The sequence below is a fragment of the Pelodiscus sinensis genome, chromosome 12 (assembly GCF_049634645.1).
Source record: "Pelodiscus sinensis isolate JC-2024 chromosome 12, ASM4963464v1, whole genome shotgun sequence".
NCBI lineage: Eukaryota > Metazoa > Chordata > Testudines > Trionychidae > Pelodiscus > Pelodiscus sinensis.
In genome coordinates this window covers 27,647,777-27,672,103 of record NC_134722.1, presented here as the reverse complement: position 1 = coordinate 27,672,103, position 24,327 = coordinate 27,647,777, and the positions used below count along the sequence as shown (strand labels likewise).

The 24,327-nt window shown below is 45.0% G+C and overlaps 1 protein-coding gene across 4 annotated transcripts in view; it reads right to left on the bottom strand.

The window, feature by feature from the left end:
* The window catches only part of GPT2 (glutamic--pyruvic transaminase 2), a 70,793-nt gene that overhangs the window by 6,876 nt on the left and 39,590 nt on the right, over positions 1 to 24,327 (bottom strand). For all 4 annotated transcript variants that reach the window (XM_075940194.1, XM_075940195.1, XM_075940192.1 and 1 more), the window contains 7 exons: positions 19,750 to 19,839; positions 17,568 to 17,676; positions 8,867 to 9,000; positions 5,308 to 5,551; positions 4,557 to 4,636; positions 2,666 to 2,802; positions 675 to 849 (listed from right to left, as the gene is read on the bottom strand). In XM_075940194.1, coding sequence (XP_075796309.1) covers positions 675 to 849; positions 2,666 to 2,802; positions 4,557 to 4,636; positions 5,308 to 5,551; positions 8,867 to 9,000; positions 17,568 to 17,676; positions 19,750 to 19,839 — 969 coding nt within the window. The remainder of the gene's footprint in view (positions 1 to 674; positions 850 to 2,665; positions 2,803 to 4,556; positions 4,637 to 5,307; positions 5,552 to 8,866; positions 9,001 to 17,567; positions 17,677 to 19,749; positions 19,840 to 24,327) is intronic.

Genomic DNA, 24,327 nt, shown 5'->3' with positions numbered 1-24,327 from the left:
ATGTACAACATTTCAAAGTCAGCCGTTGCTGCGCCCCTGCCCCCTCCCATGGAGCTGGAACTGGAGGGAACCGGCTTTTAAGCTGGGTCCCTCCAACCCCCCCTCCTCTTCCCCGCTTACTATCTCTTTGTGATAAAGACAACAAGGGAGGGAAGTGACTAGTCGACTAGTGTGTTGATGATCTGATAAGCTTTTGCTCATTGGACAGTCGACTGATCGATTAGTCACTTACATCCCTAGCACAAATTAGAAGATTCTATTCTTTGTTCAAATAAGAATTCAGTATATAAAGGTATTATATATCTTCGCTTATATAATCACTCTCATTTAGTAGCTGAATTTCTCCTGTGCTCTTTTTCACAGAAACCAGCTTCACTGAGCAGATGCCCTCATTTGCCACGGAAGCCACAGGGGGGAAAAGATATTTTTAAAAGAAGATGACTTCAGTGAAAAGCCACAAGCATGTGATGGAAGTGCTGTGGCTCTTTAACAAAGATTGTTAAGCTGCTAATACAAAGAGTATTTGAAATTACTATAGTCCTGTTGGCCAGTGTTGTTGTAGGGCTCTATCATAAGGAAGGTTGAGAGGGTTGGTATCTTTCTGTATATTTTCATCACACCATGTAATATAAATGGGACAGGGTAAGAAAACTACAAATCATGTTAGAGCTGACCTTGATGAACTGTTTATAAGATTCTTCCCCAGGTACTGGAGGATTCACTACAATATCCATAGCCGCCTGTCCAGAGACTGGAGGACAGAGGCGAACAGAGAGAAGTTTAACTAGTTGTCCTTTAATCTCCGGATGCAAGTTAATCACCTCCATATAACCCCCTCGGTAGCCGCACCTGAGGATACAGTAGACACAGAGAGAGAGAGAGAGAGAGAGAGAGATAAAAATAAATATAATCTGGAATATTAATTACTGAAAACAACTCCAAAAAAGGAAAAAGAGGGAGCATCCATCTGATATTAATTATAGTGTCTTGCTTAGCACCAATACATGTAACCTGCATTTGTAAACATCTTGGCTGCGTCTAGATTGGCATGATTTTCCAGAAATGCTTTTAACGGACAAGTTTTCCATTAAAAGCATTTTCGGAACAGAGCGTCTAGAATGGCACAGACGCTTTTCGGCAAAAGCACTTTTTGCGGAAAAGCGTCCGTGCCAATCTAGACGCGCTTTTCCGCAAAAAAGCCCCAATCGCCATTTTCACGATCGGGGTTTTTTTGCGCAAAACAAATCTGAGCTGTTTACACTGGCCCCTTTGCACAAAAGCTTTGCACAAAAGGGACTTTTGCCTGAACAGGAGCAGAATAGTATTTCCGCAAGAAGCACTGATTTCTTACAGTAGGAAGTCAGTGCTTTTGCAGAAATTCAAGCGGCCAGTGTAGACAGCCTGCAAGTTTTTCCGGAAAAGCGGCTGATTTTCCGGAAAAACTGGCCAGTCTAAACACAGCCCTTTTGTATTGGGTAAGCTGCAAACCAGTGAATAAAGCAATGGGTGTGAGGTTTAGCTATTAATCAATGCAGCTTCAGTGTGGGGTTAGTCTAGCTATACACATGGGCTATGTCTAGACTGCATCCCTTTTCTGTAAAGGGGATGCAAATTAGACACATCGCAATTGCAAATGAAGCGGGGATTTAAATCCCCCCCCGCTTCATTTGCATAAACATGGGTGCCACTTTTTTCCGGCTCGGGGCTTTGCTGGAAAAAAGCGCCAGTCTAGACGGGGATCTTTCGGAAAATAAAGCCTTTTCCGAAAGATCCTTTATTCCTTTTTTAAATCTCCGCTTCATTTGCAATTGCGATGTGTCTAATTTGCATCCCCTTTACTGAAAAGGGATGCAGTCTAGACACAGCCATGGATGTTTATTCTTCAGAGTGGAGCATACAGCAGAAGCTGATCAGGAAACTGGCATTTCTCTCCCCTACTCTTATCCCCCGGCACCTCCAAAAAAGAAACAAACACATATATCCACCCCCTCTATAGAATCAGGCTGATCCAGTCAATCTTCAACTGGTCAGTAGACCAGAGGTCCATTGTGCTGTCCATAGTAGGCTGCATATGCAGACCCGCTGATGGTGGTGGTGGTGGGGCATTTTCCCCAGGGCCTGGCAATACAAAAGGGCCTAGCGCTCCCAGCCACCCCAGCTGTGGCTGGAGCCTCGGGCCCTTTAAATCACTCCTGGAGTGCTGCACAGTGGACTCTGAGCAGCTTGGAGGTCTAGAGGAGGGAAGGGAGGAACTGCAGTCTGGGCAGCATTGAGGGCTGGCTGCTCCCAGCTCATCCCTTCTGCCTGAGGGCATGGAGCAGGGGCCTCTCCCCACCTTCCCCAGGGGCCCAGTGAGTCTGTCACCCCACTGTGCACACGTAACTATTTTGCAAACGTATTAGTGTAGGCCTGGAGGGGAGGCAAGTCTGCGATAGGTGCTCTCTTTTTGAGCAAGTACTCCACTAAATAAAAAGTCTGCAAAACCACTGGACTAGCCCATAAGTCAGGTTCCATATATAAACTGCATTTTCCTTATTTACTAGTTGTTCAGTAACGGTAACAGAAGACACAAGATGACAGTGCACTATGCTTGCTTGACAAGAGGAGGCTACTCTACTAAATACTATGCCGGGGTGATACAATAAAGAAATGAAGATGGACGTACTCGCCCATGTATCCCTTGGAGGTGGAATGGAAAGATGCTAGCTCTACGTTGTTGTAGTACTCTGGACCCATCTCATACAGAACCTTTTTGAAGGAATGAAACTGACATTCTTCTGAATAAACGTTATCTTGATAAACCTACACAATAAGAGAATTACACTATGTCCAAATGTGAATAAATGACAGCATGTTACACAGAACAGAAGTCTCTAAAGAAAGCTTAAAAGCATTTACAAAACAGAAATTTGTTACAATTACTTCAAGCACAAAAATGTATAATATAGCTTATACCAGGGGTGGGCAATAATTTTTGAAGGAATTTTGGAATTTCTGAAGTGGTCGTGGGCTGCCCCAGAAGGGGCGGGGCCTCCGGTGGAAGGGATGGGGCCAGGAGACTTCACAGCCTACCAATCCTGATTGGCCTGCAGGTGGGGGAACACGTGAAGTCTTAGCCCCCACCACCACCTTAGCCCTGCAAGGGGCGAGCAGCGCCTAGAGAGAGTTTTGAACAGCTGGCCGTTCGCTCTAGTACCATGTGCCCCTTGCAGGGTGAAGAGACTTTGTGCGCTCCCCTGTTCCCTGGTCTCGATTGGCCTGGGGGCCAGGAGCCCTTTCAACTGCTGCTATTTAAAAGGCTCCTGGCTCCAGCTTCAGGAGTTGTGAGCCCTATAAATAGCAACAATTTAAAGGACCTGAGCTTTCTGAATGACTGTTACCACGTGGCCTGGCAGCCACTTGGCAGACACAAGCCCTTTAAATGGAAGCAACTGAAGGGCTCGCGCTTCCCAGGCTCTGCCACTAATGGGGAGGCCCGAGCCTTTTCAATTGCTGCTATTTAAATGGCTCATGCTTTCTGGGCGGTTCCTACCGCATTGCCTGGCAGCCACCCAGAAGGCGCGAGCCCTTTAAATAGCAGCAATTGAAAAGGCTCACGCCTACCCAGTGGCTCCCAAGCAATGCATTAGTGGCGGAACCGGAAGCTGCTGTTGGCTGGATCAAAGTGCTTGGCAGGCCAGACCTGACCTGCTGACAGGCAATTGCCCAGCCCTGGTTTGTCCTATATTTAATTGAGTAGGCCTTGCAAGAAGAGTACTGAACTCTGCTTTTCCATAACTTTTTCTGTTTTTTAATCTGCGTACTCAATTCCCAATCCCCATGGCACCTGTGCTCCAGTTTCTCTCCTTTAAATTATCTAAACCGATGGTTGTCAGCCAGTATTGTGTAGGTCAAGAACAGTGTTCCCTCTAACATTTTCCATCCATGAGCAGAGTGAGTTTTGTTTTGTGCACCAATATTGACATCAGGTGCGCTAGTTAGAATGTGTGCCACCATGGCAGCCCTTGGTTACTACAAAATGTATGTATGTATGTATAAAAATAAATATTAAATTGTTATGTAAGAAAAGATACTAAAACAAGGAATGATTAACAAGGTGCATGACCTTGTTTTAGTATCTTGTTTTAGTTTAACAAGGTGCAACCCACCCACCCTGAAAACCACCCAGCTTGGAACCCGTCTCACTTCCACCCAATCACCAGCCCTGATCATCTCCCCACCACCACTCTCAGCACATCCCGCCCACTGGCAGCCCCACCAGGAGCACTTAGTAAACAACGAGAAATCCTGTGGCACCTTATAGATTAACAGATTTATTGCAAGATAAGCTTTTGTGGGCAAAGACTCACTTCGTCAAACCTGACGAAGTGGGTCTTTGCCCACAAAAGCTTATGCTCCAATAAATCTGTTAGTCTATAAGGTGCCACAGGACTTCTTGTTGTTTATGCAGATTCAGACTAACACGGCTACCCCTCTGATACTAGAGCACTTAGTGTTTTTGCTGTACTCAAGGTGTGTTCACTTCAAAAAGGTATGTAGTTTTAATGCTCTACTACCTCATCAGCCAGAAGAAAGAGTTGTTCCTCCCAAGCAAAATGTATAACATCTTCGATACACTTTCTACTTTGAACCTGACCTATAATTTAAAATGAGAGAAGAAAAATTGCAATTCAGGTTAATTAATAGAGAACATGTAAAGTCTTTCGGTCTAAAACCAGGAAGGTTACTACCTTTTCAATAAGTTGTCCCTCTTTCCGTTAAATAAAAAATAAAAATAAAAAAAAAAAAACGATGGAAGGTGGGACATAAAACTCATTACAATCCCTTATATACGCTACACAATATGATGAGGGAGGGGAAATCCTCAGCCACAAACGCTTCAGGTATATTGTCTAAATTATAGAAGACAACAGTGAATTTATGAGATGTTAATTTTCAGACTTGTCAACAAATTAGTCTTCTTTATATATGTTTTTTACTACAGTTCACACATTCTTTTACATGTGTGAAAAACCTCTCACACATGAGGTATGCCCAAACCTCTCACAAAATACTTAAACTTGAAATAAGTTCTCTGAGGTTAGGCTTGCTGGCTTAGCTGGTAAATTATTTCAGTAAATTAAAACATGTCTAACTAAGTTTCAGGGTGACAAATTGTTCATATGGTAGAAATCCCTAATTTTATCACTGAAACTTGGCCATACATATCTAATAAGTCACAAGCAAACCCTAAAAATGTACAGTAAAAAAAAAAGAGGGGGGTGAACAAAATAAATTTTGAAACGTTTAAATGAAACAATTACAGACCAGTGGGATTTCCTGGGTTGATGATGCAAAGGACCTTTGGATTACAGTAGGCTTTGGCTTCATTCAAGGAACGACGAAGTTCATTCACATCTAGTGCCCAGCAATTCTCTTCATCCAGGTAATAGTTCACTTGAATGGCATCTAGTTCAGATATGGCTGCTGAATACAAGGGGTATTGTGGGATTGGGATCATCACTCCAGTTCGGGATTTCCCTCCTCCTGAGACCAGAATCTTTAGAATAGTCTGGGAAAGTTGAGGAATTAAAAGAAGACGAAGAAGAAGAAAAGATGACAGAACAATTTAGAGTATATTCTGCTAGAAAAAACTTGCTGTGTGACTTTCTTCTGCTCTATGGAATTCAAGGCCCTTGGCAAATTTCAGTTAAAGAGGTACAAAGTCACAACAAGCCTTTATGACAGTGACACTAGTAGTTCTACATTTCACACCGTTAGAGAGAGAGAACGTTAAGGACTTTTATAACAAAAATTACACAGAACTTAACAATGCCACAATACAACACCAAGAGTTCTTTAAAAATAACCAACAACTGCCCTCATGCTGTAACTGCCAGCTGGAGCTGAAACCCATTAACTACAGCTTATTCACTGGCAAATTCAAAAGACGCCACAAACGCAGTACTGCTATAACCAAGTATGGCTGTACTACGCAGATGCACTCAGTGTTGCTCGGATCTTTAAGTGAAGTAATGGGTTTCGGGGTTTGTGTGGAAAATAAAAGGAAAATGTACATGCTTTAGTTAAATTATTGTATTTTTAAAAAATGAAGGAAAAATAAGTTTTTATTAATATGGGAAGGAAAGTGATTTAAACAACAAATAGAACTTGTTGACAGACGGTATTTGCAATTTAGCTAATAAGGGGGTGGGTGCAGGAGTGAAGGCAGTGGGCTGGGAGTGCTCATGACAGGAGGTGGAGTAGGGATGTAAAAGAGTAGTTGATTATTCGACAACTCAATAAGCCTAGACTTACTGGGTAGTTGAGTAGACCACTCACATTTCCCTCCCACCTTGCTGCCTCTATATCAGAGGCACCTAGATGGGAGCGAAGCAGGAGCTGGTGCCAGGGGGAGCCGGTTTAAAAGCTGGTTACCCCCAGCACCATCTCCACGGTGCGGGAGTAGAGGATCAGGGAGGCAGAGGCGTAGCAGCACTGTGGCTCTGCCTTTTAAATGTTGTAAGAGCCGCACATTTAAAAGGCAGAGGCCAGTGGTTTGGATCCGTCTTGCACCAGGCCCCAGACCTACCCCCACTGCAGCTCTGCAGTTTAAATGTAGTAGAAGCCAGGCTGCTTGCACATTACAGAGCCGCAGCAGCCCCTTATTGACTAACTGTGCACTCGATACAAATTGTATCAAGTACACGATTAGTCATTTACTTGCTACTTAGTGTCCTTGGGGTGGAGGGTGCTGGAACGAGAGCAGGGTGTGGGGGCCCAGGGTTTGGTGAGGAGGTTCAGGTCAGGTGAGGGGGTGGAGGTGCAGAGGTCAGGGCACGGAGCTAGGAGAATTGGGAGACTTAGGGAAGAGGATGGAGGATACTTGAGTGAAGGCAGGGGTTGGGGGGCTGAGGACACAGGGTTCCATGTGGAGGGGCCTTAGGACAGGAGGTGGAGGGTGCCAGAGTTAGGGCAGGGGGTGGGAGGTCTAGGGAAAGGTATGGGGGTAAAGAAGTGAAGGCAGAGAATGGGGGCACTGAAATGAGGACATGGAATAGAAGCTCAGGACAATGGGTGGGGGTACAGGACTCAGGGCAAGGGGCTGAGATGCTGGGGGGCAGAGCTTACTGGGGCCACCCATGGGGGTGAGGGTGGTGCTGCTTTGGTAGCCAGTGCCACACTCCCTGGATGGCAACTCCTCCCGGGGGCCAGGGCTCCAGGAGCTACCCGTGGCCTATCCAAGGGATTGAGGGGGAACAGGCTCCAGCAGCTGTCGCTGGTCTACAGGCTGTCTGAAAGGAGGGCAGGAGGCCAGGGGCTGCCCCAGCCTGCAGTGGCCCCACCCCCTTAGCTTGCATACCTGCAGCCTGTCTGGGGCCGGGCCATGGTTCCTGCCCCTGGCCTCTCTTGGGGGACGGGGCTCCTAAGTGGGGCCACTTATCCAGTTTGGTGGCACGTAAAATGGCAAAGCCTCAGCCCTGCTGGTCACTCTCTCGGGGGTATGGCTAACCCCAGTGGTCACTCTGCATATCGCTCTCACTTGTGGGCTCGGTGCCCCCCAGTGGCCACTCTCAGTTTCATGTCTCTCCTTTTTGTGCCCCTCTCTTTCCATGTTATGGAAAACAGTCCCATTCCTGGCACTTCCTATTTTCCTGGCACAACCAAACCCTGACCTTGATTTAAGTAAGGATAAGCTGAATACCAAAGTTGGTGGTCCTAGCTCTTGTCCTTTAGAAGTTTTTGAACAAATGAACTTGCAGACAGACACAGACAGATAGACACACTGACAGACAAACCTCTAAAATATACATAGAGATGCATTATATCTGAGAAAGTTTTATGAAAAAACGTGATGACACTGCCAAGAGAGCTCTTGGAATTGCAAAGTCCAGGGAACCCATTACTCAGGGTGAATCAATGAAACTGCTGTAAAGCAGAGAATTGAAATACTAGACTATGCCACAAGATATAATTTCAGAAAATGATTTACAAACTACATAAAAAAGTAAAAATAGAGCTACAGCAAAGCAAACGGGAGGACATCTATCTTCAGTAAGCATGCAAAGAATCAACATATACTAGTTATCTAGTAGAGATGATCTTCAGCTGAAGAACAAACAAAAACTGCTTTGGGAACATTTTAAAGTGAAATGCTTAATATAAGGAGGCTGGCTAATTGAAGGTGACCCTTAGTGCAGGTTTCACTGACTCTACCTAACACATGGTTTTCTTAAAGTATTCAATAAGAGCAATGGCTCTCCAAGAATTCTCAGTCTGTGGGGCTCAAGCAACATTTTCTAAGACTTAGTGTCTACATATTTTAGGCTGGGCTATACTGGAGATTTAAGATGGCTTAACTACATTGCTCAGGAGTGTGAAAAATCCATACCCTGAGTGGCACAGTTAAGATGACCTAGCATCCAACATATACAGCTATTAGCTACTGCCTCTTGCAAAAGTGGGTTATGTATGACAACAGGATACCCCTCTCTTCCGCAGAAGTGTTTTTCAGTGAATCACTGCAGCAGTGCATATCCAGTATAGCCAAACTCTTAATCCTGTATGGCAAATTTTTCTACCTAAGACAGCTAATGCTAGTTGCCTACATCCATATTTAGGCACATAAAATGCTTTAGATGTCTTTATAAAGATTTTAGTGTCCATGGAGTTTCTGAAATCCTGTCTCTTACATTGGTCAGTTATGTGAGAATGAAAGTCAGATCAGAAACACTGGAGTATGTGATAGATCAGACATACAATTGTGCAAAAGAAGATCAGAATCATGCTCTATAGGACTATATTTCTTAAGGGATACGTCTAATGTACTACAGAGTTTATTTATGCGCAAAATATATACATACACACATTAACTTTTAACACTTACAAAAATTCCATCACTAGCTCCTGTAGTAAGGTATATATTGTCTGGATCTGCAGGAACTCCTCCATCTCGTCTTTCAATGTACGCAGCAACATCTTCACGGATGCAATTTACACCTTGACTGGCGCTGTATGATCCTGTGAGAAATAGAGAACATGAGCAGATATTCAAATGTACACAATCGTAAATCCTTAAATGCCCATTTTTGGGCATTAAAATTCCAAAGTTTGTGGTGTATGAGGTAGTTTGGATATATGAGAGTTTTATTATTTTCCCAGTACAGCAATTTTCTAAAGCAGAAAATGAAATAATACATTCACAGCATTGTAAGAGAAACACAGCCAGGGCTGCAAACCTGAAATAAATATTTCTGAAAGACAAAATAAATACGAAGACATTGGATTGCCAATACAAATTATCTAAAAGTTTGCCTTGCCATAGAAGTAGCAACCCAATTCTTCCCTTTAATCCTCACCCAATCCAAGTCACCTAAAAAGTCAACCAATTTAATTTTAAAAAAGGATCTGCTGTTTAAATAACAAGAGGATGGATGGAACCTGTCTGAATGGAATAATAACATAAAGGGTTTTTAAAACATTCTGAAACTTGTAAGAGTTTCATTTCAGCTTATACTGTGGCAGCACACAATCATACTGCTTTCCAATCTAAATCGCTTTTCAATTGTAGCAGAAGCAGCCAGGGTGACCAAAAGTGCTGTGTAAGATTATGGTACACAAGTTTCTGAAGCAGTTTAGAATCATAGCTGTAACAGTCTTAAAAAGGCAGTGCATTGAGTTTTATAAATGCCATTGCTAAGTATGCACAAAAATAAACCTGCAGCAAACTGCAACATAAATTCAAGGTATAAGGCCTAGGGCTGATGGAGGCTGAAGTGACAAGTGCACAGCTAATTTAGCACCATGCCATGAAGCTGCAGGACATTTTTGGCTTTAGGTAGATTGATGGATGTAGGTGGACGTGGCTCACCTTCTGAGGGTGTGGTGAAGGTTTCCTTTAAGGATTGTGAAAACCTTCACCTAAGGGACAATATGGTGGGTTTTGGTTTTTGTTTCTATTGTTTTTCTGTGAGAGTTCATTCAAGAGTGTAGCAATTATTTGGTTTCACCCACAATGCACTGCAAACAACATTCTTAACTACCATGTAATTTATACCTACTTTGAGCAAGGTAAGTCAACAGCTATTATAAATTACCAACAACCCTGAAGTCTCCCTACAATTGTAGCAACAACGGAAAATGTTAGAGTATGTCTACACTACAGCGTTATTTTGAAATATCTTATTTTGAAATAGCTATTTTGAAATATCTTATTTTTAAATAACGCGTCTAGACACAAAATGCATTTCGAAATAGCATTTTGCTATTTCAAAATAGTGCATCCACACTGATAGGACGCTGAATCGTATTTAAGGCTGGCCGGAACCAGTTCTGGCAGGGCATCAGGTCAGGAGTTAGCCTCAGGCAGCAGCCACACAAGGTATCTGAGACTTGTGCTTAAAGGGACACCCCCGGAAAGCCAGTTCTCAGGTTTCCCTGCTTGCTTGCCTACCTCGCTGAGGGACAGCAAAACATTTTTTTCTCTGCGTGCTCTCGTTGCCCTCACTCAGGACACCACAGAACTCTGCAGCATGGAGCCAGAACCGCCCCTGGGCACTTGGGTGCTTCTCCTGGATGTGTTGCTGCGAGCCTGGCAGCACGTTCTGCAGGTAGTAACAGTCTCCCTGGTGTGCCCCACTGGGGGCTTGTGCCTCATTCCTCCCTCACGTCCTTGCACTTACCCTTCCCTAACCCCCCTTCCTGCTATACAATAAAAGACACGTGTGTTCATTACAACAAAGCCTCTTTCTTGAGCAAAACTGGGGTGGGGGGGAATGAACCTGAGGTGAGACTGGGGAAAGAAGGTGGAAGAGGGGAGGTGGGAGAGGGGAGGGGGAAACCTGGGAGGAGGGAGCTGGCAGGGGGTGGCCAGGGGAGGAAGGGGGAGGAGACGCTCAGGGCTGGGGTTCTCGCCAGCCCAACTGTCTCCCAGCTCCGCAGGTGCAGGGGCCTCGGCATCCCTGGGGGTGTGGGGAGGAAGAAGCGGGAGGGAGAGAAGGAGTGGAAGGAGGAGCGGTAGCTGGAGAGGCAGCAGGGGCTGGAGCAGCAGGATGCAGCAAGCTCTGCCCCAGGGTCGATGACCACCTGGGGGGGCACAGACCATCCTGCCCCCCAGGATGCGCTCCATGGCATCAAAATAGGGGCAGTGGCTGGGTCTGCCCCTGGTTGGGAGCTGCCCCCGTGGCCCTGGCATACGCCTGCCGCAGCTCCTTTATTTTCATGCGAACCTACTCCTGGGTTCGCATGTGGCCTGTGGTGGCCAGGCTGGCAGCCATCCGCCTGTAGACAGTTGCGTTCCTCCATTTAGTGCAGAGATCATGGACGTTGGAAGCATCCCCCCAAACCTGAATTAGGTCCCTGATCTCTGCACTGGACCAGGCAGGCGCCACCTTTTCCAGCCCCTGCAGGCTCCTGGGAGCTGGCAGACTGGTCCTGGGGAGTGGTGGAGGGCTGGCTGGCACAGGCTGCCTGGCTCATGCTGGGGCCACTGGGTCAGGTGCAGTGACTGCTGGCTCTGGGCTGTCAGGCTTGGAGCTGGCACAGGCACAGTGGCCAGAGTCTACCCCCTTTAAGGGCTGTGGGTAGGCGGGGAAGAGAGGCGTTTTCTTGGTTGTGCCCAGAGTGGCCACCAGGGCACCCTGGGAAAGGCTTGAGGCCCCCTATTTCAAAATAAGTGTCTATACACCGCTTATTTCGAAATAGCAATTTTGAAATTGGCGTTATTCCTTGTGGAATGAGGTTTACCACTTTTGAAATAAGCCCTCCGCTATTTCGAATTTATTTCGAAATAGTGGTTTGGCTGTGTAGATGCTAGGAAAGTTATTTCGAAATAACTTTGCTGTGTAGACATACCCTTAGAGAATTAGAATCATTGGTCCTGATATAGCTAAACTGATTTTAAAATACAGTTTGGCAATTTCCATGTTGGTCTGCCAAGCCTGTTCAAGACACCAGTTTTATTGTAGCTATAATTTTAACACAGTTCATCACACCACAAAGCACCACCAGGGTGGATAAGCACCGGCCCACGGGCCGGATCCGGTGTGCCAGTGTTAACCCCTGGTGGCCCCCACACTAATGTATTTACCTGCAAGTATGGGGGATCTGCAGGTACAGGGATCACAGCTCCTGTTGGCTGCGGATCACCATTCCTGGCCAATGGGAGTGCAATCACCTGTACCTGTGGAGGTGCAGGTAAATATAGTGGAAGCGGCCTACCAGGGGCTAACTCTGGTGAACTGCTGCTGTTTTATTGCCCACCCCGTCATAAAAGTATGTGAGGAAGTGCTATGTTTACAAAAAACAAGAAATGCTGAACGCTTAGCACTATGGTAATGACAGCTCCCAGTCAGAAAATGTACACACCTCATCTTAGACAAATATTCACAGTGGGCCGTTTGGGGGGCTAATCAGATTGGTGACTGGTGCACTATTTTGAAAACACATACATGACCGTCACACTTTTTCCATATATGCTGCCAGTTTTTATACATTTACTAGGGAGCTGCACGACCTGCTCACTATGCTTGCCAACTCCCCTCACTCTGGGGGTAGGTGTCCGGCCAAGGGGAGGGGGCAGGAGCAGGTTGGAGGTACGGGGTCTCAGTGGGCCAGGCTGCCCCAGTTCTCCCACCCCCCCGCTTTCCCGATGGCCCCAGATCTCCTTCCCCTGGCCAGCCCCAGGTCTTCCCCGCTCCCCTGCTGCCAGGGAAGGCCGGACCCTGGCTCCTGCTCCCTACCCGAGCTGGCCCCAGTACTCCCCTGATGGCTGAGCTGCAGCGCACCAGCCCCGGCTCTCTGCCCAGTGCCTGGGGGAGGGGGGGCAGGCCAAGACTGTGCCAGCCCCGGCTCTCCACCCTCCTTCCCCCCCAGCCACTGGGGAAGGTCAGACTGTGGCCATGCCTGTCCCCACCTGCTGGGGAGGGGAGGGCTAGGCCGTGGCCACAGGCAGCCCCAGCTCTCCACGTGAGCCCTGAGGAGGGCCAGGCTGGGAGTGAGTGGCACTTGGCTCCAGGGGACACAGAGTGATGTAATGATGTCACTCTGTTGTCCCGCAAGAAAATAAATTTATATATAGAGAGAGATTGTTACAGTTAATCAGAAGGATAGTTGCTCATTACCACTTACAATACTACAGAAGTACATTCCAGTCTGTAAAGTACAGAATGTCTGTTTATCCACATAATAGAAATGTAGCCGTGTTAGTCTACTCTAGCTGAAACAAAAAACAGGACTATGTAGCACTTTAGAGACTAACAAGATGGTTTATTAGGTGATGAGCTTTCATGGGCCAGACCCACTTCCTCAGATCAAATCGTGGAAGAAAATTGGCATGACCATATATACCGAAGGGATACAATAAAAAAAAAAGTGAACACATATGAAAAGGACAAATCAAATTTCAGAACAGAGGGAGGATGAGGGGGGAGGTAAATGTCTGTGAGCTAATGATATTAGAGGTGATAATTGGGGAAGCTATCTTTATAATGGGTAAGATAATTAGCATCTTTGTTGAGACCTTGGCGTAAAGCGTTAAATTTAAGCATGAATGACAGTTCAGAGGATTCTCTTTCAAGTCTGGTGTTAAAATGTCTTTGAAGCAGGATGCAGGTAATCAAGTCATTGAGACAATGCTCTTTCTGGCTGAAATGGCAAGAAACGGTTTTTTCTTTGTGATCCTGTCTAATATCTGTTTTGTGTGCATTGATGCTTTGGCGAAGTGTCTGAGACGTTTGTCCAATGTACACAGCAGACGGACACTGTCGGCACATGATAGCATAAATTATATTTCTGGATGAGCAGGAATATGTGTTCTTGATCTTATAACTGAATTGGTTAGGTCCGATAATGGCATCAGCAGAGTGAATATGTGGACAAAGCTGGCAACGGGGTTTGTTGCAAGGGAAACCAGGGTTGGTATTAGTGTGGTATGTGCTGTGGTTGTTGGTAAGAATCATCTTGAGGTTAGGTGGTTGTCTATAGGAGACTATGGGTCTGTCTCCCATAGCCTCTCGGAGTTTAGTATCCTGTTCCAATATAGGTTGTAGTTTATTGATAATGTATTGGACGGGTTTAAGTTGGGGGCTGCAGGTGATGACATGTGGTGTTCTATTGTTGGTTTTCTTGGGTCTGTCTTGAAGTAGATGATTTCCGGGTATTTGTCTGGCTCTTTCAATTTGTTTTTTTATTTCTCCGGGTGGGTAATTGAGGTTTATAAATGCTTGGTAAAGATCCTGGAGTTTCTGGTCTCTGTCAGTGGGATTAGAGCAGATGCGGTTGTATCGAAGGGCTTGGCTATAGACGATGGATCGTATGGTGTGTTCTGGATGGGAACTGGAGGCATGTAGGTAACTGTACGAGTCGGTGGGTTTTCTGTAGAGAGTGGTGTCTAATTTACCATTGGTGAATTGTACTGTGATATCCAGGAAATGGATCTCTCGTGTAGAATGGTCCAGGCTGGGATTGATGGTGGGGTGTAGGTTGTTAAAATCTCTGTGGAATGTCTCCAGTGTTTCTTGGCCATGGGTCCAGATCATGAAGATGTCATCGATGTAGCGTAAGTAGAGAAGGGATAAAAGGGGACAGGATCTGAGGAAACGTTGTTCTAAGTCAGCCATAAAGAACATGGATGGCCCCACAGTACGCTAACATCTTTTCTTCCACAATTTGATCTGAGGAAGTGGGTCTGGCCCACAAAAGCACATCACCTAATAAACCATTCCTCTTAAAATCAGGAATAAGGGATCTTTCGGAAAAGGCTTTATTTTCCGAAAGATCCCCGTCCAAAGTAGGAATAAGATCCTCCGGAAAAGGGCGCTTTTTCCGGAGGATCGGGGCCAGTGTAGACGCTCTTTTCCGGCTTTTCTAAAAGCCGGAAAAAAGCGGCGGACATTTTTATTTAAATGCCGCGGGGGATATTTAAATCCCCCGCGGATTTCCCTATTACGATCGCTGAAATTAACATGCTCCTTCCGGAAAAGGGGCCAATGTAGACGAGCCCATGAAGTATTGTGTGTGCTAATGTAATGACCACCAAGGCGGGATTTGAACCTGGGACCTCAGGAGCTGACTATAGGAGCCTCTACCCTCTGAGCTAAAAGCCAGCTGGCTCCCAGCCCATGCTGTAGAGGTCTCTTTGATCTTAACTGTTGCAGTGGTCTAGGTCCCACTTGCAGTACTCAGTAACCACACTAGGTGTGGGGGTTATACTAAGTATTATTTCTGTGCAGCATCAGCTTCTCTGTAGTATATAACAGAGCTGAACTAGCCTTGTTGCTACCCCTCAGTAGGGCTAAGATTTTGCCATGGATATTTTAAATAAAAATCATGAACAAGTCACAGGCAATAAAGAGAAACTGATGGAATCTGTGACCCATCAGTGACTTGCTAAAAATATCTGACGTAATAGGGTCTGCAGGTCCTCATACTGTTTGCTGGTCTGGGGTCGTCCACCGTGGGTTGGGTGTGGGAGCGCCAGTTCCCTCACTGCCCACAGCTGGGAACTGCAGGGGCCCCTGCTATAGGAGCTTGGAGGTTCCCCTGCAGGTCACGGGAGCAGGAGCTACGGGGTTCCTTTACCACCAGTGGCAGGCAAGGGCTGTAGGGTGCCCCTGCTACCTGCAGCAGCTGGGAAACTGTTGGGCTCCCTGCCAGGGTACTCTACAGCTCACGACCACTGCAAGCTGAAGTCCCAGAGATCCCTGGAAGCCATGGCCATGACTTCTGCGACCTCCATGACTGCAACCTATGAGCCACAGAACAGAACAACTGTTTCCACAGCTTGTGGTTTAGACATAGGCATAGGCATGTTGTACAAAAAGGTCAGTTTAATTCATGGGTTCGCTATTATTTTTTGTAGTGTGGCTCACCGTTTAAAAGAGATTGAGAGACCCCTAATAGAAAAGGACTCAAGTATTTTTATTTTACTGCAATTTAAAAGTTGAAATAAGGAGAGCCAGCACCATACGTCCAAACTCTTCTCCATGAACCACTAGGAAGTGCTCAGACCAGTTCACATGACCACATAAAAACCAATACAAAAAAAGATGAACTTATGAACTATGTGTAAACAAAAAGATAAAAATGAAAGCTGAACTGACACTGGATGAATTGTTTGACTTCCTCTGAATGTGCCTGACTGCTAACCAAACCACTAATTATATTCAATTTTATAGGACCGACTACCACAACAACGAGGCACTGCAATCACAAAAATTAGGAGATGCATCAGTTACCCTAATATGTACTTTGAAATGTCACCCCTAGTCTCTTTTCATATTGGAAAGGAGTTTATCAGGTCTGTCAGATTGTTCAGGTACTGTGCAATACTACCCCGTGGCTAAAGCACTATATTTAGAGTAGTAACTCAAATAGGAGCTCCCAGATACAATCAAGGGGCTAAGTTGCTGGATGGACAAAAAGGACCTGTCCCCCTCAATAGGTAAATATATATTGGACAGTAGGCTGAAGACAACTATTTTGGAACCTGAGTATGTTCTTAGGGATACTTTATCTTGCAAACATGGTTGATTGCAGCCATCATTAAGATGACTATATGGATAATGGCAGAATACATTTTTCAACCATGTGGACATGCAATTTATACACCTTAGACCACAGGCTCTCAAACTTTTTTCCAATAGGTACAACACCCCACTACTGACATCTTGAGGAAAATTAATTTTAATAATTACATAAACTCTAACACTGTAAACAAAGACTGTGCATGATTCCTTTTCATTTTAATGTAAACTATTGTAATGACAGAAATCCCTAACAATATACACTCAAAGAAATGCCTCAAGATCTTTGAAACTGAACAGTTTGACTGGAGAACGCAGCTGTGCCAATTAGAGATGTAAGCGGTTAGTTGACAGAAATGTATCGGTTTGCACTATTGATTAGTCACAGCCTTCTCCCCTTCCCCCTCGCCATTCTACATTATAAAGTTTCAGAGGGGGAGCCTGTAACAGGAAAAACTTAAAACACAACAAATAGTTTAGTAGCACTTTAAAGACTAACAAAACATGTAGATGGTATCATGAGCTTTCATGGGCACAGCCCACTTCTTCAGATGACCTGAGTAGCTCATGATACCATCTACATGTTTTGTTAGTCTTTAAAGTGCTACTAAACTATTTGTTGTTTTATAAGTTTTTGCATTATAAAGGATGGGGAAGCCAGAGCTGTTACTGGGGCAGTCCCTGGTCTCTGGAAGGTCTCTGGTTAGTCAGCACAACCTCCACTTCCCCTGCTGCTGCTCTGCATTATAAAGGACAGGGAACTTTGTAACGGGTTACCTAGAAATGTATTTATAGTAAGCGTCTTGCTGAGAAGTTTGCTTACTGCTTGACTTCTCAACAACAAACACCAGTGGTTGCCTACCATTTTCAGTTTCAACCCTACCTTGATAGTAGAGAATGCTGTAAACACCTCCACATACACCATTCCACAGACCACTACCTCCTCGCCCACATTCATATAATTATATCCTTTCTAAAAGGCCCATAACTGCACAGTCTTAAGATGGTAAAACAGGAAATAACAGATCTATAATTACAAACAAATTATGCAAATAAACATCTTACCTAAGCTATTCCCGCCACACCCTTGCAAGATCCGTCTGGCTCTCTTCTTAGAGTCTTCAGGAAAGCTTGGGCTGTCCAACAAGTTTGGGTATGTACAAAGTGCAACCACCTACAGTATCAAGAAAATCTTTGTAAACTGACTATTGCTATTGACTGCTCATTGCCACTAGCTATTTTGAAGTTGTTAATATGAAAGTAAGCTAAAGAATATAAATAAATTAGGTCTCAAACTCTTGATCTTCTATATATATATATATATATATATATATATATATATATATATATATATATATATATATATATATATATATTCTCCCTTCTCTCCAAAACATAATAATGTAAATATTTGCCATCAGAGTTTGGAACCCAATTAAAAATACTGAGAGCAGCAAATGTCTTTTTTTCTTGTTGTAATACAGTTGATCGAGATTGGGGCCCCACTGGGCTAAACACTGTATAATCAGATATCAAGAGATTCCTGTTCTGAGAAATGTACAATCTCAATAGAAAAAGGACTGAAGGAATAGTTATTTCTAGCACCAGTTTAAATATAAGGATCAGAACAGAAGATGACTTGTCCAAGGTCACACAGAAAGTCTGAGGAAGAAGTGGGAAAAGAACCTCAGTCTCCTGAGTCCCAGCCCTATCACAGGTCTCTCAAATAACTTTTGCATCTTTATTTTACCAATATGAAATTGCTAAAAATATTTAAATAAAAAATGAAGGGAGAGCAGAGGGTCAAAGCAGAGCCCTGCGCTAAAAGAAATAAACTGTGGTGAAGAAAATTTAAGCCACTGTGAGGGAAATCAAGAGGTCCCTGCTGAAAGGAGCTTCCATTTGTTTCAATCTCTGTCTCATTTTGCATTCATTCGCCACGATGACATAGATAAGTCATAGTATTCTTGCTGGGCAGCAATGGAAGTAGAATTAATGCATGTATGTGTATCACAGGGAGAAGGGACCCTGAGCTCAGAGCTGTTATTTGATATTTTAGCTGATCAAAGTTAATTTGCTATAATGAGTTGTATCTTTATGAAAGGTAATGGAGTTTGCTAAATGGACTTTTAAAAAATTGTATATATATATATATAAAAAATTGTGAGCCACACTGCTTTTATCATCTGTGTTTGTACAGCAACTATACAATGTGGCCCTGATTCCAATTGGGACCTTCGAGTGATGCCATAATATTCATAAATAAAATGGAATTTGAGGATTTTACATGCGTAAATGCATAAGATGTTCTTTAAAAATGTATTGTAGCTACAAGTATTCAGTTGTTCTTGCTTTGGTATAGTTTCTACAACAGAACCCATGTATTTAGCATCCAAGCATTCTTCAAAACTAGCCCAGACATGTTAAGATATTAAGGACCTTAAAAGATGCATGCAACTGAAATTGTACCTGCTAAGACTGACTGCTGTAAACTGAGATCTGCTATGCATTTCATTTCCCTCATGCATATGCAAATATTTAGTCAGCAGGCTCAAAAGCAATATTTGAACACATAAATCAGGCACATGTAATTGGATGCATACTGTTTGTACACACTTTAGAAAAGCAAGGCCCTAAAAGAACACTGTTGATTTTAAAACAGTCTATTTTTCCCTTACCTATATTACCAATAACTGGTTTGCTGGCTGAAAATGTGAGTAAAGTAGCAGGTGAGAGCAGGCTGGGACATTTCAGGGGCGTAAAACAGGGAGAAAGAATACTCTAGACTAGGCTCACATGCAAAAGAGAGCCACAGTGGGGACTACTAGAAGGCAAACTATTAGCATTTTGATGATAAAGGCACTACTGGAGAAGCTATACTGGCAGCTCCATGTATCACACCCTGTGTATGTATACAAATAAAATCCATCCGTTCACACAAGCAAGCAAACAAACATGAAACATGCATAGGCTATAAAGCACAACTGATAATAGTGATAAAACAATTGGGTTGTTGTGCATTACTGTCATATTGGGGGCAATCAAGCACTTAGCTGCAACAAGTTTCTCCAGAAAATCACAGGGTCTGAAATTGTGTGATATTCCATAGAGTCATGGTGTCCAACCAGTTCTGAAACTGTAGCCACTAACTAGCCATACTCAAACGACCAAATAGCCACATATGGCTACTGGCTAACACCATGGCTATACCAGATATAGAAACAATATTGTTTTATAAAACCATTACCTGACGAAGGAAGGTGATGGGCTGCTGTCCCATTGCATGTGCATCACCAATGTTAGCCTTAATGACCTCAGTAAAAGGCTTTTTGATTCCCTGAAGTGAGACAATTCACAATGCACTGTTAGTTCTGAAGTAGACCAAGTGTTTCTATAATCTGTTTTTATTTTACCACTTAACTGCATTAGTTTAAAAACAGATATAATTAAAGCAGTACAACAACAGAATAGCGGCAGAGTTAGACTGATGTAAAGGTGTTAACATTGGTATAGTTTATTTCTTATAATTCAATAATAATAAATTAGTAATATGTAACTTTTCACTACATTTTCCATCAACAGATCTCAAAGCATTTTGCAAAGGAAAAACAAGACACATTTTCAACACATGCCTCTAATTTTACCCACACAATTGCAATATAAATGCAAAAGATGAATTTGAATGGGTATGTGTGTGTATTTCTGGGTACAGGTGCAATTTGAGGCCCTTACATTTTTTCCCTCTTTTACCACTAATGAACAAACAAACATGAAGATAGAACAGTGGTTATGCTTAGTTAAGGAAAAATGTCCCTTAAACTGCTATGATCCTAGGAGGCCCTCAATACCAATGGCAAAGGGCACACATAAAATAACTCCCATTAGGTCTGACACTTTCATTGACCCAACACCTTGTTTTTATAAAAAGTTACACTTAAGATGTCATATGCAACCAGTAACATGCAGGCCATTAGTATTATCACATAATATATGTAGGAGTGATTTATAAATAATTATCAATGTCTAGTGAAAATATGTTGTTAAAAGATACTCTGCAAGTAACACATAAACGCAGCCTGCCCTACACAAAGGAATGTTATTTTGCCTCCTTTCCTATGTCTACAATGTAAATTGAACCAGGTAACAACACATCAGAGGACAACAAAAGGTACATCTGCAATGTAAGGCACAGAACTCAATGAGCAGGGAAAAACATTTTAGTGATCATGATGGGGGATGGATCCTGCATCCCCAGGAAAACTTCCAGGCTCTTGAAATGAAGACAGTAGACTTTGGGAAGTATAAATAAAGGCAAAGAACTGACTGCTGGAGGCAGGCTGGAGCTGGGCTAGGGTGCGGTAGCTGTGGGAGAAGGGGAGGGCTTGCTCTGGGGCACTGTTTTCCTGCTTCGGAGGAGGGCAGGTGGTGCAGAACCACCTTCCATCCCCTCTGCCGCCTTCACCTGGGAGCCCCAACCCTGCCTCCTCCAGCCCACAGCTCTCCACCCTGTTGCGTAGCCCCAGCCCTGCAGCCTCGGCACTCCCTGCTCCACTCGCCTCCCTTTCTGCCTCGCGGTGCCCCCGGCAGGTGGGCTAAAGACGGCACTGAGCCCACCCCTACTTGTCTTTTGGGACATCCCAGCCCGTTGTCCTGCTGAGCTTGGCTCTCCCGCCCCCTCCAGCACTGTGTTCACAGCAGATTAATACAGATACAGACACAGACCAGATCAGATCAGCCCTGGAAAGGCTCATCACAGGGACTTTCCACAGGACCCAGGTTCACAGCCTCAAAAGGACTAGAACCCCACATAAATCTGTGCCCAGTTGGCACTGTGGTCAAGGACCAGACTGCAGTCAAGGGCCAGAAGCAGGGGCGGGGTGAAGGTTTTGGGGCAGGGAAGCTAATTACCTGGTGTGCTGGCATGCAATATGGCCGAGTCCCTGCCCTGATGGCCACTCCCATGGTGGTACAGCTGTCCCCAATGGCCACTACGCAGGATAGCCCTCCTCCGTGGGCTCGCTTTCCTCACTCTCAGTACTATGTCCCTCCAAACAGCCCCTCCCTTTCCATGTTATAGAAAACAGTCCTTTTCCTGGAACTTCTGGTTGTCCTGGCACCAGGGGCAGCCTGTGGCTTACAGGCAGACTCGGCTGCCGCCTAGGGTGCTGTTGCCCGGGTCGCCCGATGATGACATCACGGGGGCACCCGGGACACCCGCCGATGATGTCAGGCCATTGACGGCCCTGCAGGCGGGGGCTCCGATCACACACTCTGCCTGGGGCGCCAGCTGCCGCAGCCGGCCTCAGGCCATTCCTGCCTGGCACAACCAAACCCTGACTTTGCTTTCAGTTAGAAGAGGAAGTTGCATACCAAATTTGGTGCCCCTAGCCTCTTACCATTTAGGAGGAGTTCTTGAACAAATGTACCCACAGACAGACAGAAATCTCTGATTAGATAGATAGATCTTTGTTAATAAACATTCTTATTTTAATACAAAACTATCTCAGTTTTGTACATTAAAGTGAAGGGTGAAGTCCTTGGCTAAATTGGATATCAATGTGTAGACGATGACACGAGTTACATGGAGGGGGGAGGCAGCTGGTGCCCATGGGAAGTAAGCTTTAAAGCCAGCCCCCACGAGCACCAGAGCCACCTTCCCCTGCCCCTCATGCTGCTGCCTCTGATAGGCAAGGGGGGCAGGAGGGAGCCGATACACACGAGGAGCCAGCTTTCAAGACAGCTCTCTACGTGTGCTGGCTTCCTGGACCTGTCTGCCTCCCTTGCTGCCTTCCACAGCACCAGCTCGTCCTCAGCACTGGCTCCTGCCTTACTCCCCCTGTGCTGCTGTCTCTATCGTGCCCCTGCCACAAGGGGTCCGAGCTCCCTGGGAACAGAGGCTGCTGTGCATCCCATGGAGCAGCCTCTGACAACTGCGTGTCGAGGCCCACCGCAGCAGCAGGCCCTGTCCGTGGGGGGGGGTCTGAGCTTTGGCATCCCACAGACAGGGGCTGCTGCCACCCTGTGCTCAGCGTGGGGCAGCAGGCAGGAGCTGGTCTGCACAGGAAGCTGGTTTTTAAACCGCTAACATTTTTATACAGTTACATGTCAGTTCAATTACACCTTATCTAACATCCTTAAAATTAACAGGCTGCATGATCTGTCTCTGTGGGTGTAGCAAACTTAACTTCAGCATCCAGTAAGAGAATGTACACTGCCAGGAAAATGGTTTTGGGGAGACTCAGAACTGGAAAGGTTCTTGGTCTCTCACTGCAAGAAGTAACCAGGCTGATAGAAGCCATGCTGACGTCACTGTGCTTTCTGCATAGTATCAGGGCTCTGAATCAACGCTGCAAACACGGAAGCACCCACGGCACATGACAGGTGATGACACAGATCCTTAATGGTTTGGGTAAAACACCTTATTGTTACACTTGTATAGTAAGTACAAACTCTAGTAAAAGAAATACTTTAAGCACAAATTTCAGGTGATTACATACCAGTTTAGGAGGAAAAGTTATTTACTTGTTACCATAATATAAGAACTAGGGGGTCACCAAATGAAATTAATGGGCAGCAGGTTTAAAACAAATAAAAGGAAGCTCTTTTGCATACAGCGTACAGTCAACCTGTGGAACTTCTTGCCTGAGGAGGTTGTGAAGACTAGGATTATAACAGGGTTTAAAAGAGAACTAGATAAATTCATGGAGGTTAAGTCCATTAATGGCTTTTAGCCAGGATGGGTAAGGAATGGTGTCCCTAGCCTCTGTTTGTCAGAGGGTAGAGATAGATGGCAGGAGAAAGAGCGCTTGATCATAACCTGTTTGGTTCACTCCCTCTGGGGCTCCTGGCATTGGCCACTGTCGGCAGACAGGATACTGGGCTGGATGGACCTTTGGTCTGACCCAGTATGGTCCTTCTTATTTTCTTATGACTTTAGAAATATTTTATAAATATTTCCAGGCTTTGTTGATACAGGTGTTGACCCAAGTTTAAAGAACCCTGCTACCAACAATGCCTGAAAGTTAAAGAGAACCTTTCCTGCGCTATGAAAAACAGAATTAGGAATAGTTGCTAGATTCTATCATGATCCAATAGGGTTTTAGGTCAGGAGTGTCAAACTCCCAGGCACCCAAGCCATCCCCCACTGCAGCAATTATGCAAAATCTGTCCCAAGAATCTTGGCGGGGGGGGGGGGCGGAGGGGCTGTCTTACTGTTCACCAAGCCTCCCCCCCTTCCCTATGGCTCCTGCTGCCACAGGGTATGCAGAGGGTCCACCTGCTGCTGCTGTTGCTGCATTGCACCAGGTTTCCTTGGTGATCCCCAAAGCCGCATCGTCAGGGGATGAACTGCCATGAGGGAGAAAGGGCAGGACAATGGGGGGAAGGGGTGAGGCTTGGGGAATGGGAATGGACAACCCTCCCCAGCCCATCGGGACAGACTGCACAATTGCCCCAGCGAGTGATGGCCCATAGGCCGGGCATTTGAGACCCCTGTTTTAGCTAAAGCTTGATCCAGCCTCTATGGATAGGGCTAAAATCATGGTGAAATCAAGTTTAAATGGAGACGTTAGTAGATACCAAGGTTGCAATTCACTTTTTAAATGGATTTCACTTCCATCTGGCCCACCCACACTCTCCAGCTCAGTCATAATGCCAACTACACACTTCTCACTCTAACACTTCTTTTCTGAGTAATCAGTGAAGCCCCAGGTCATAATAAGAACCTAGCTCAGCCACAGCCAGCTTTAAACAGGCCTCATAAAGAACCAAGCTGAGAGCCACACTGAGCATTTGGGTTCAGGGTTTTGCATCTATTGCAGCTATA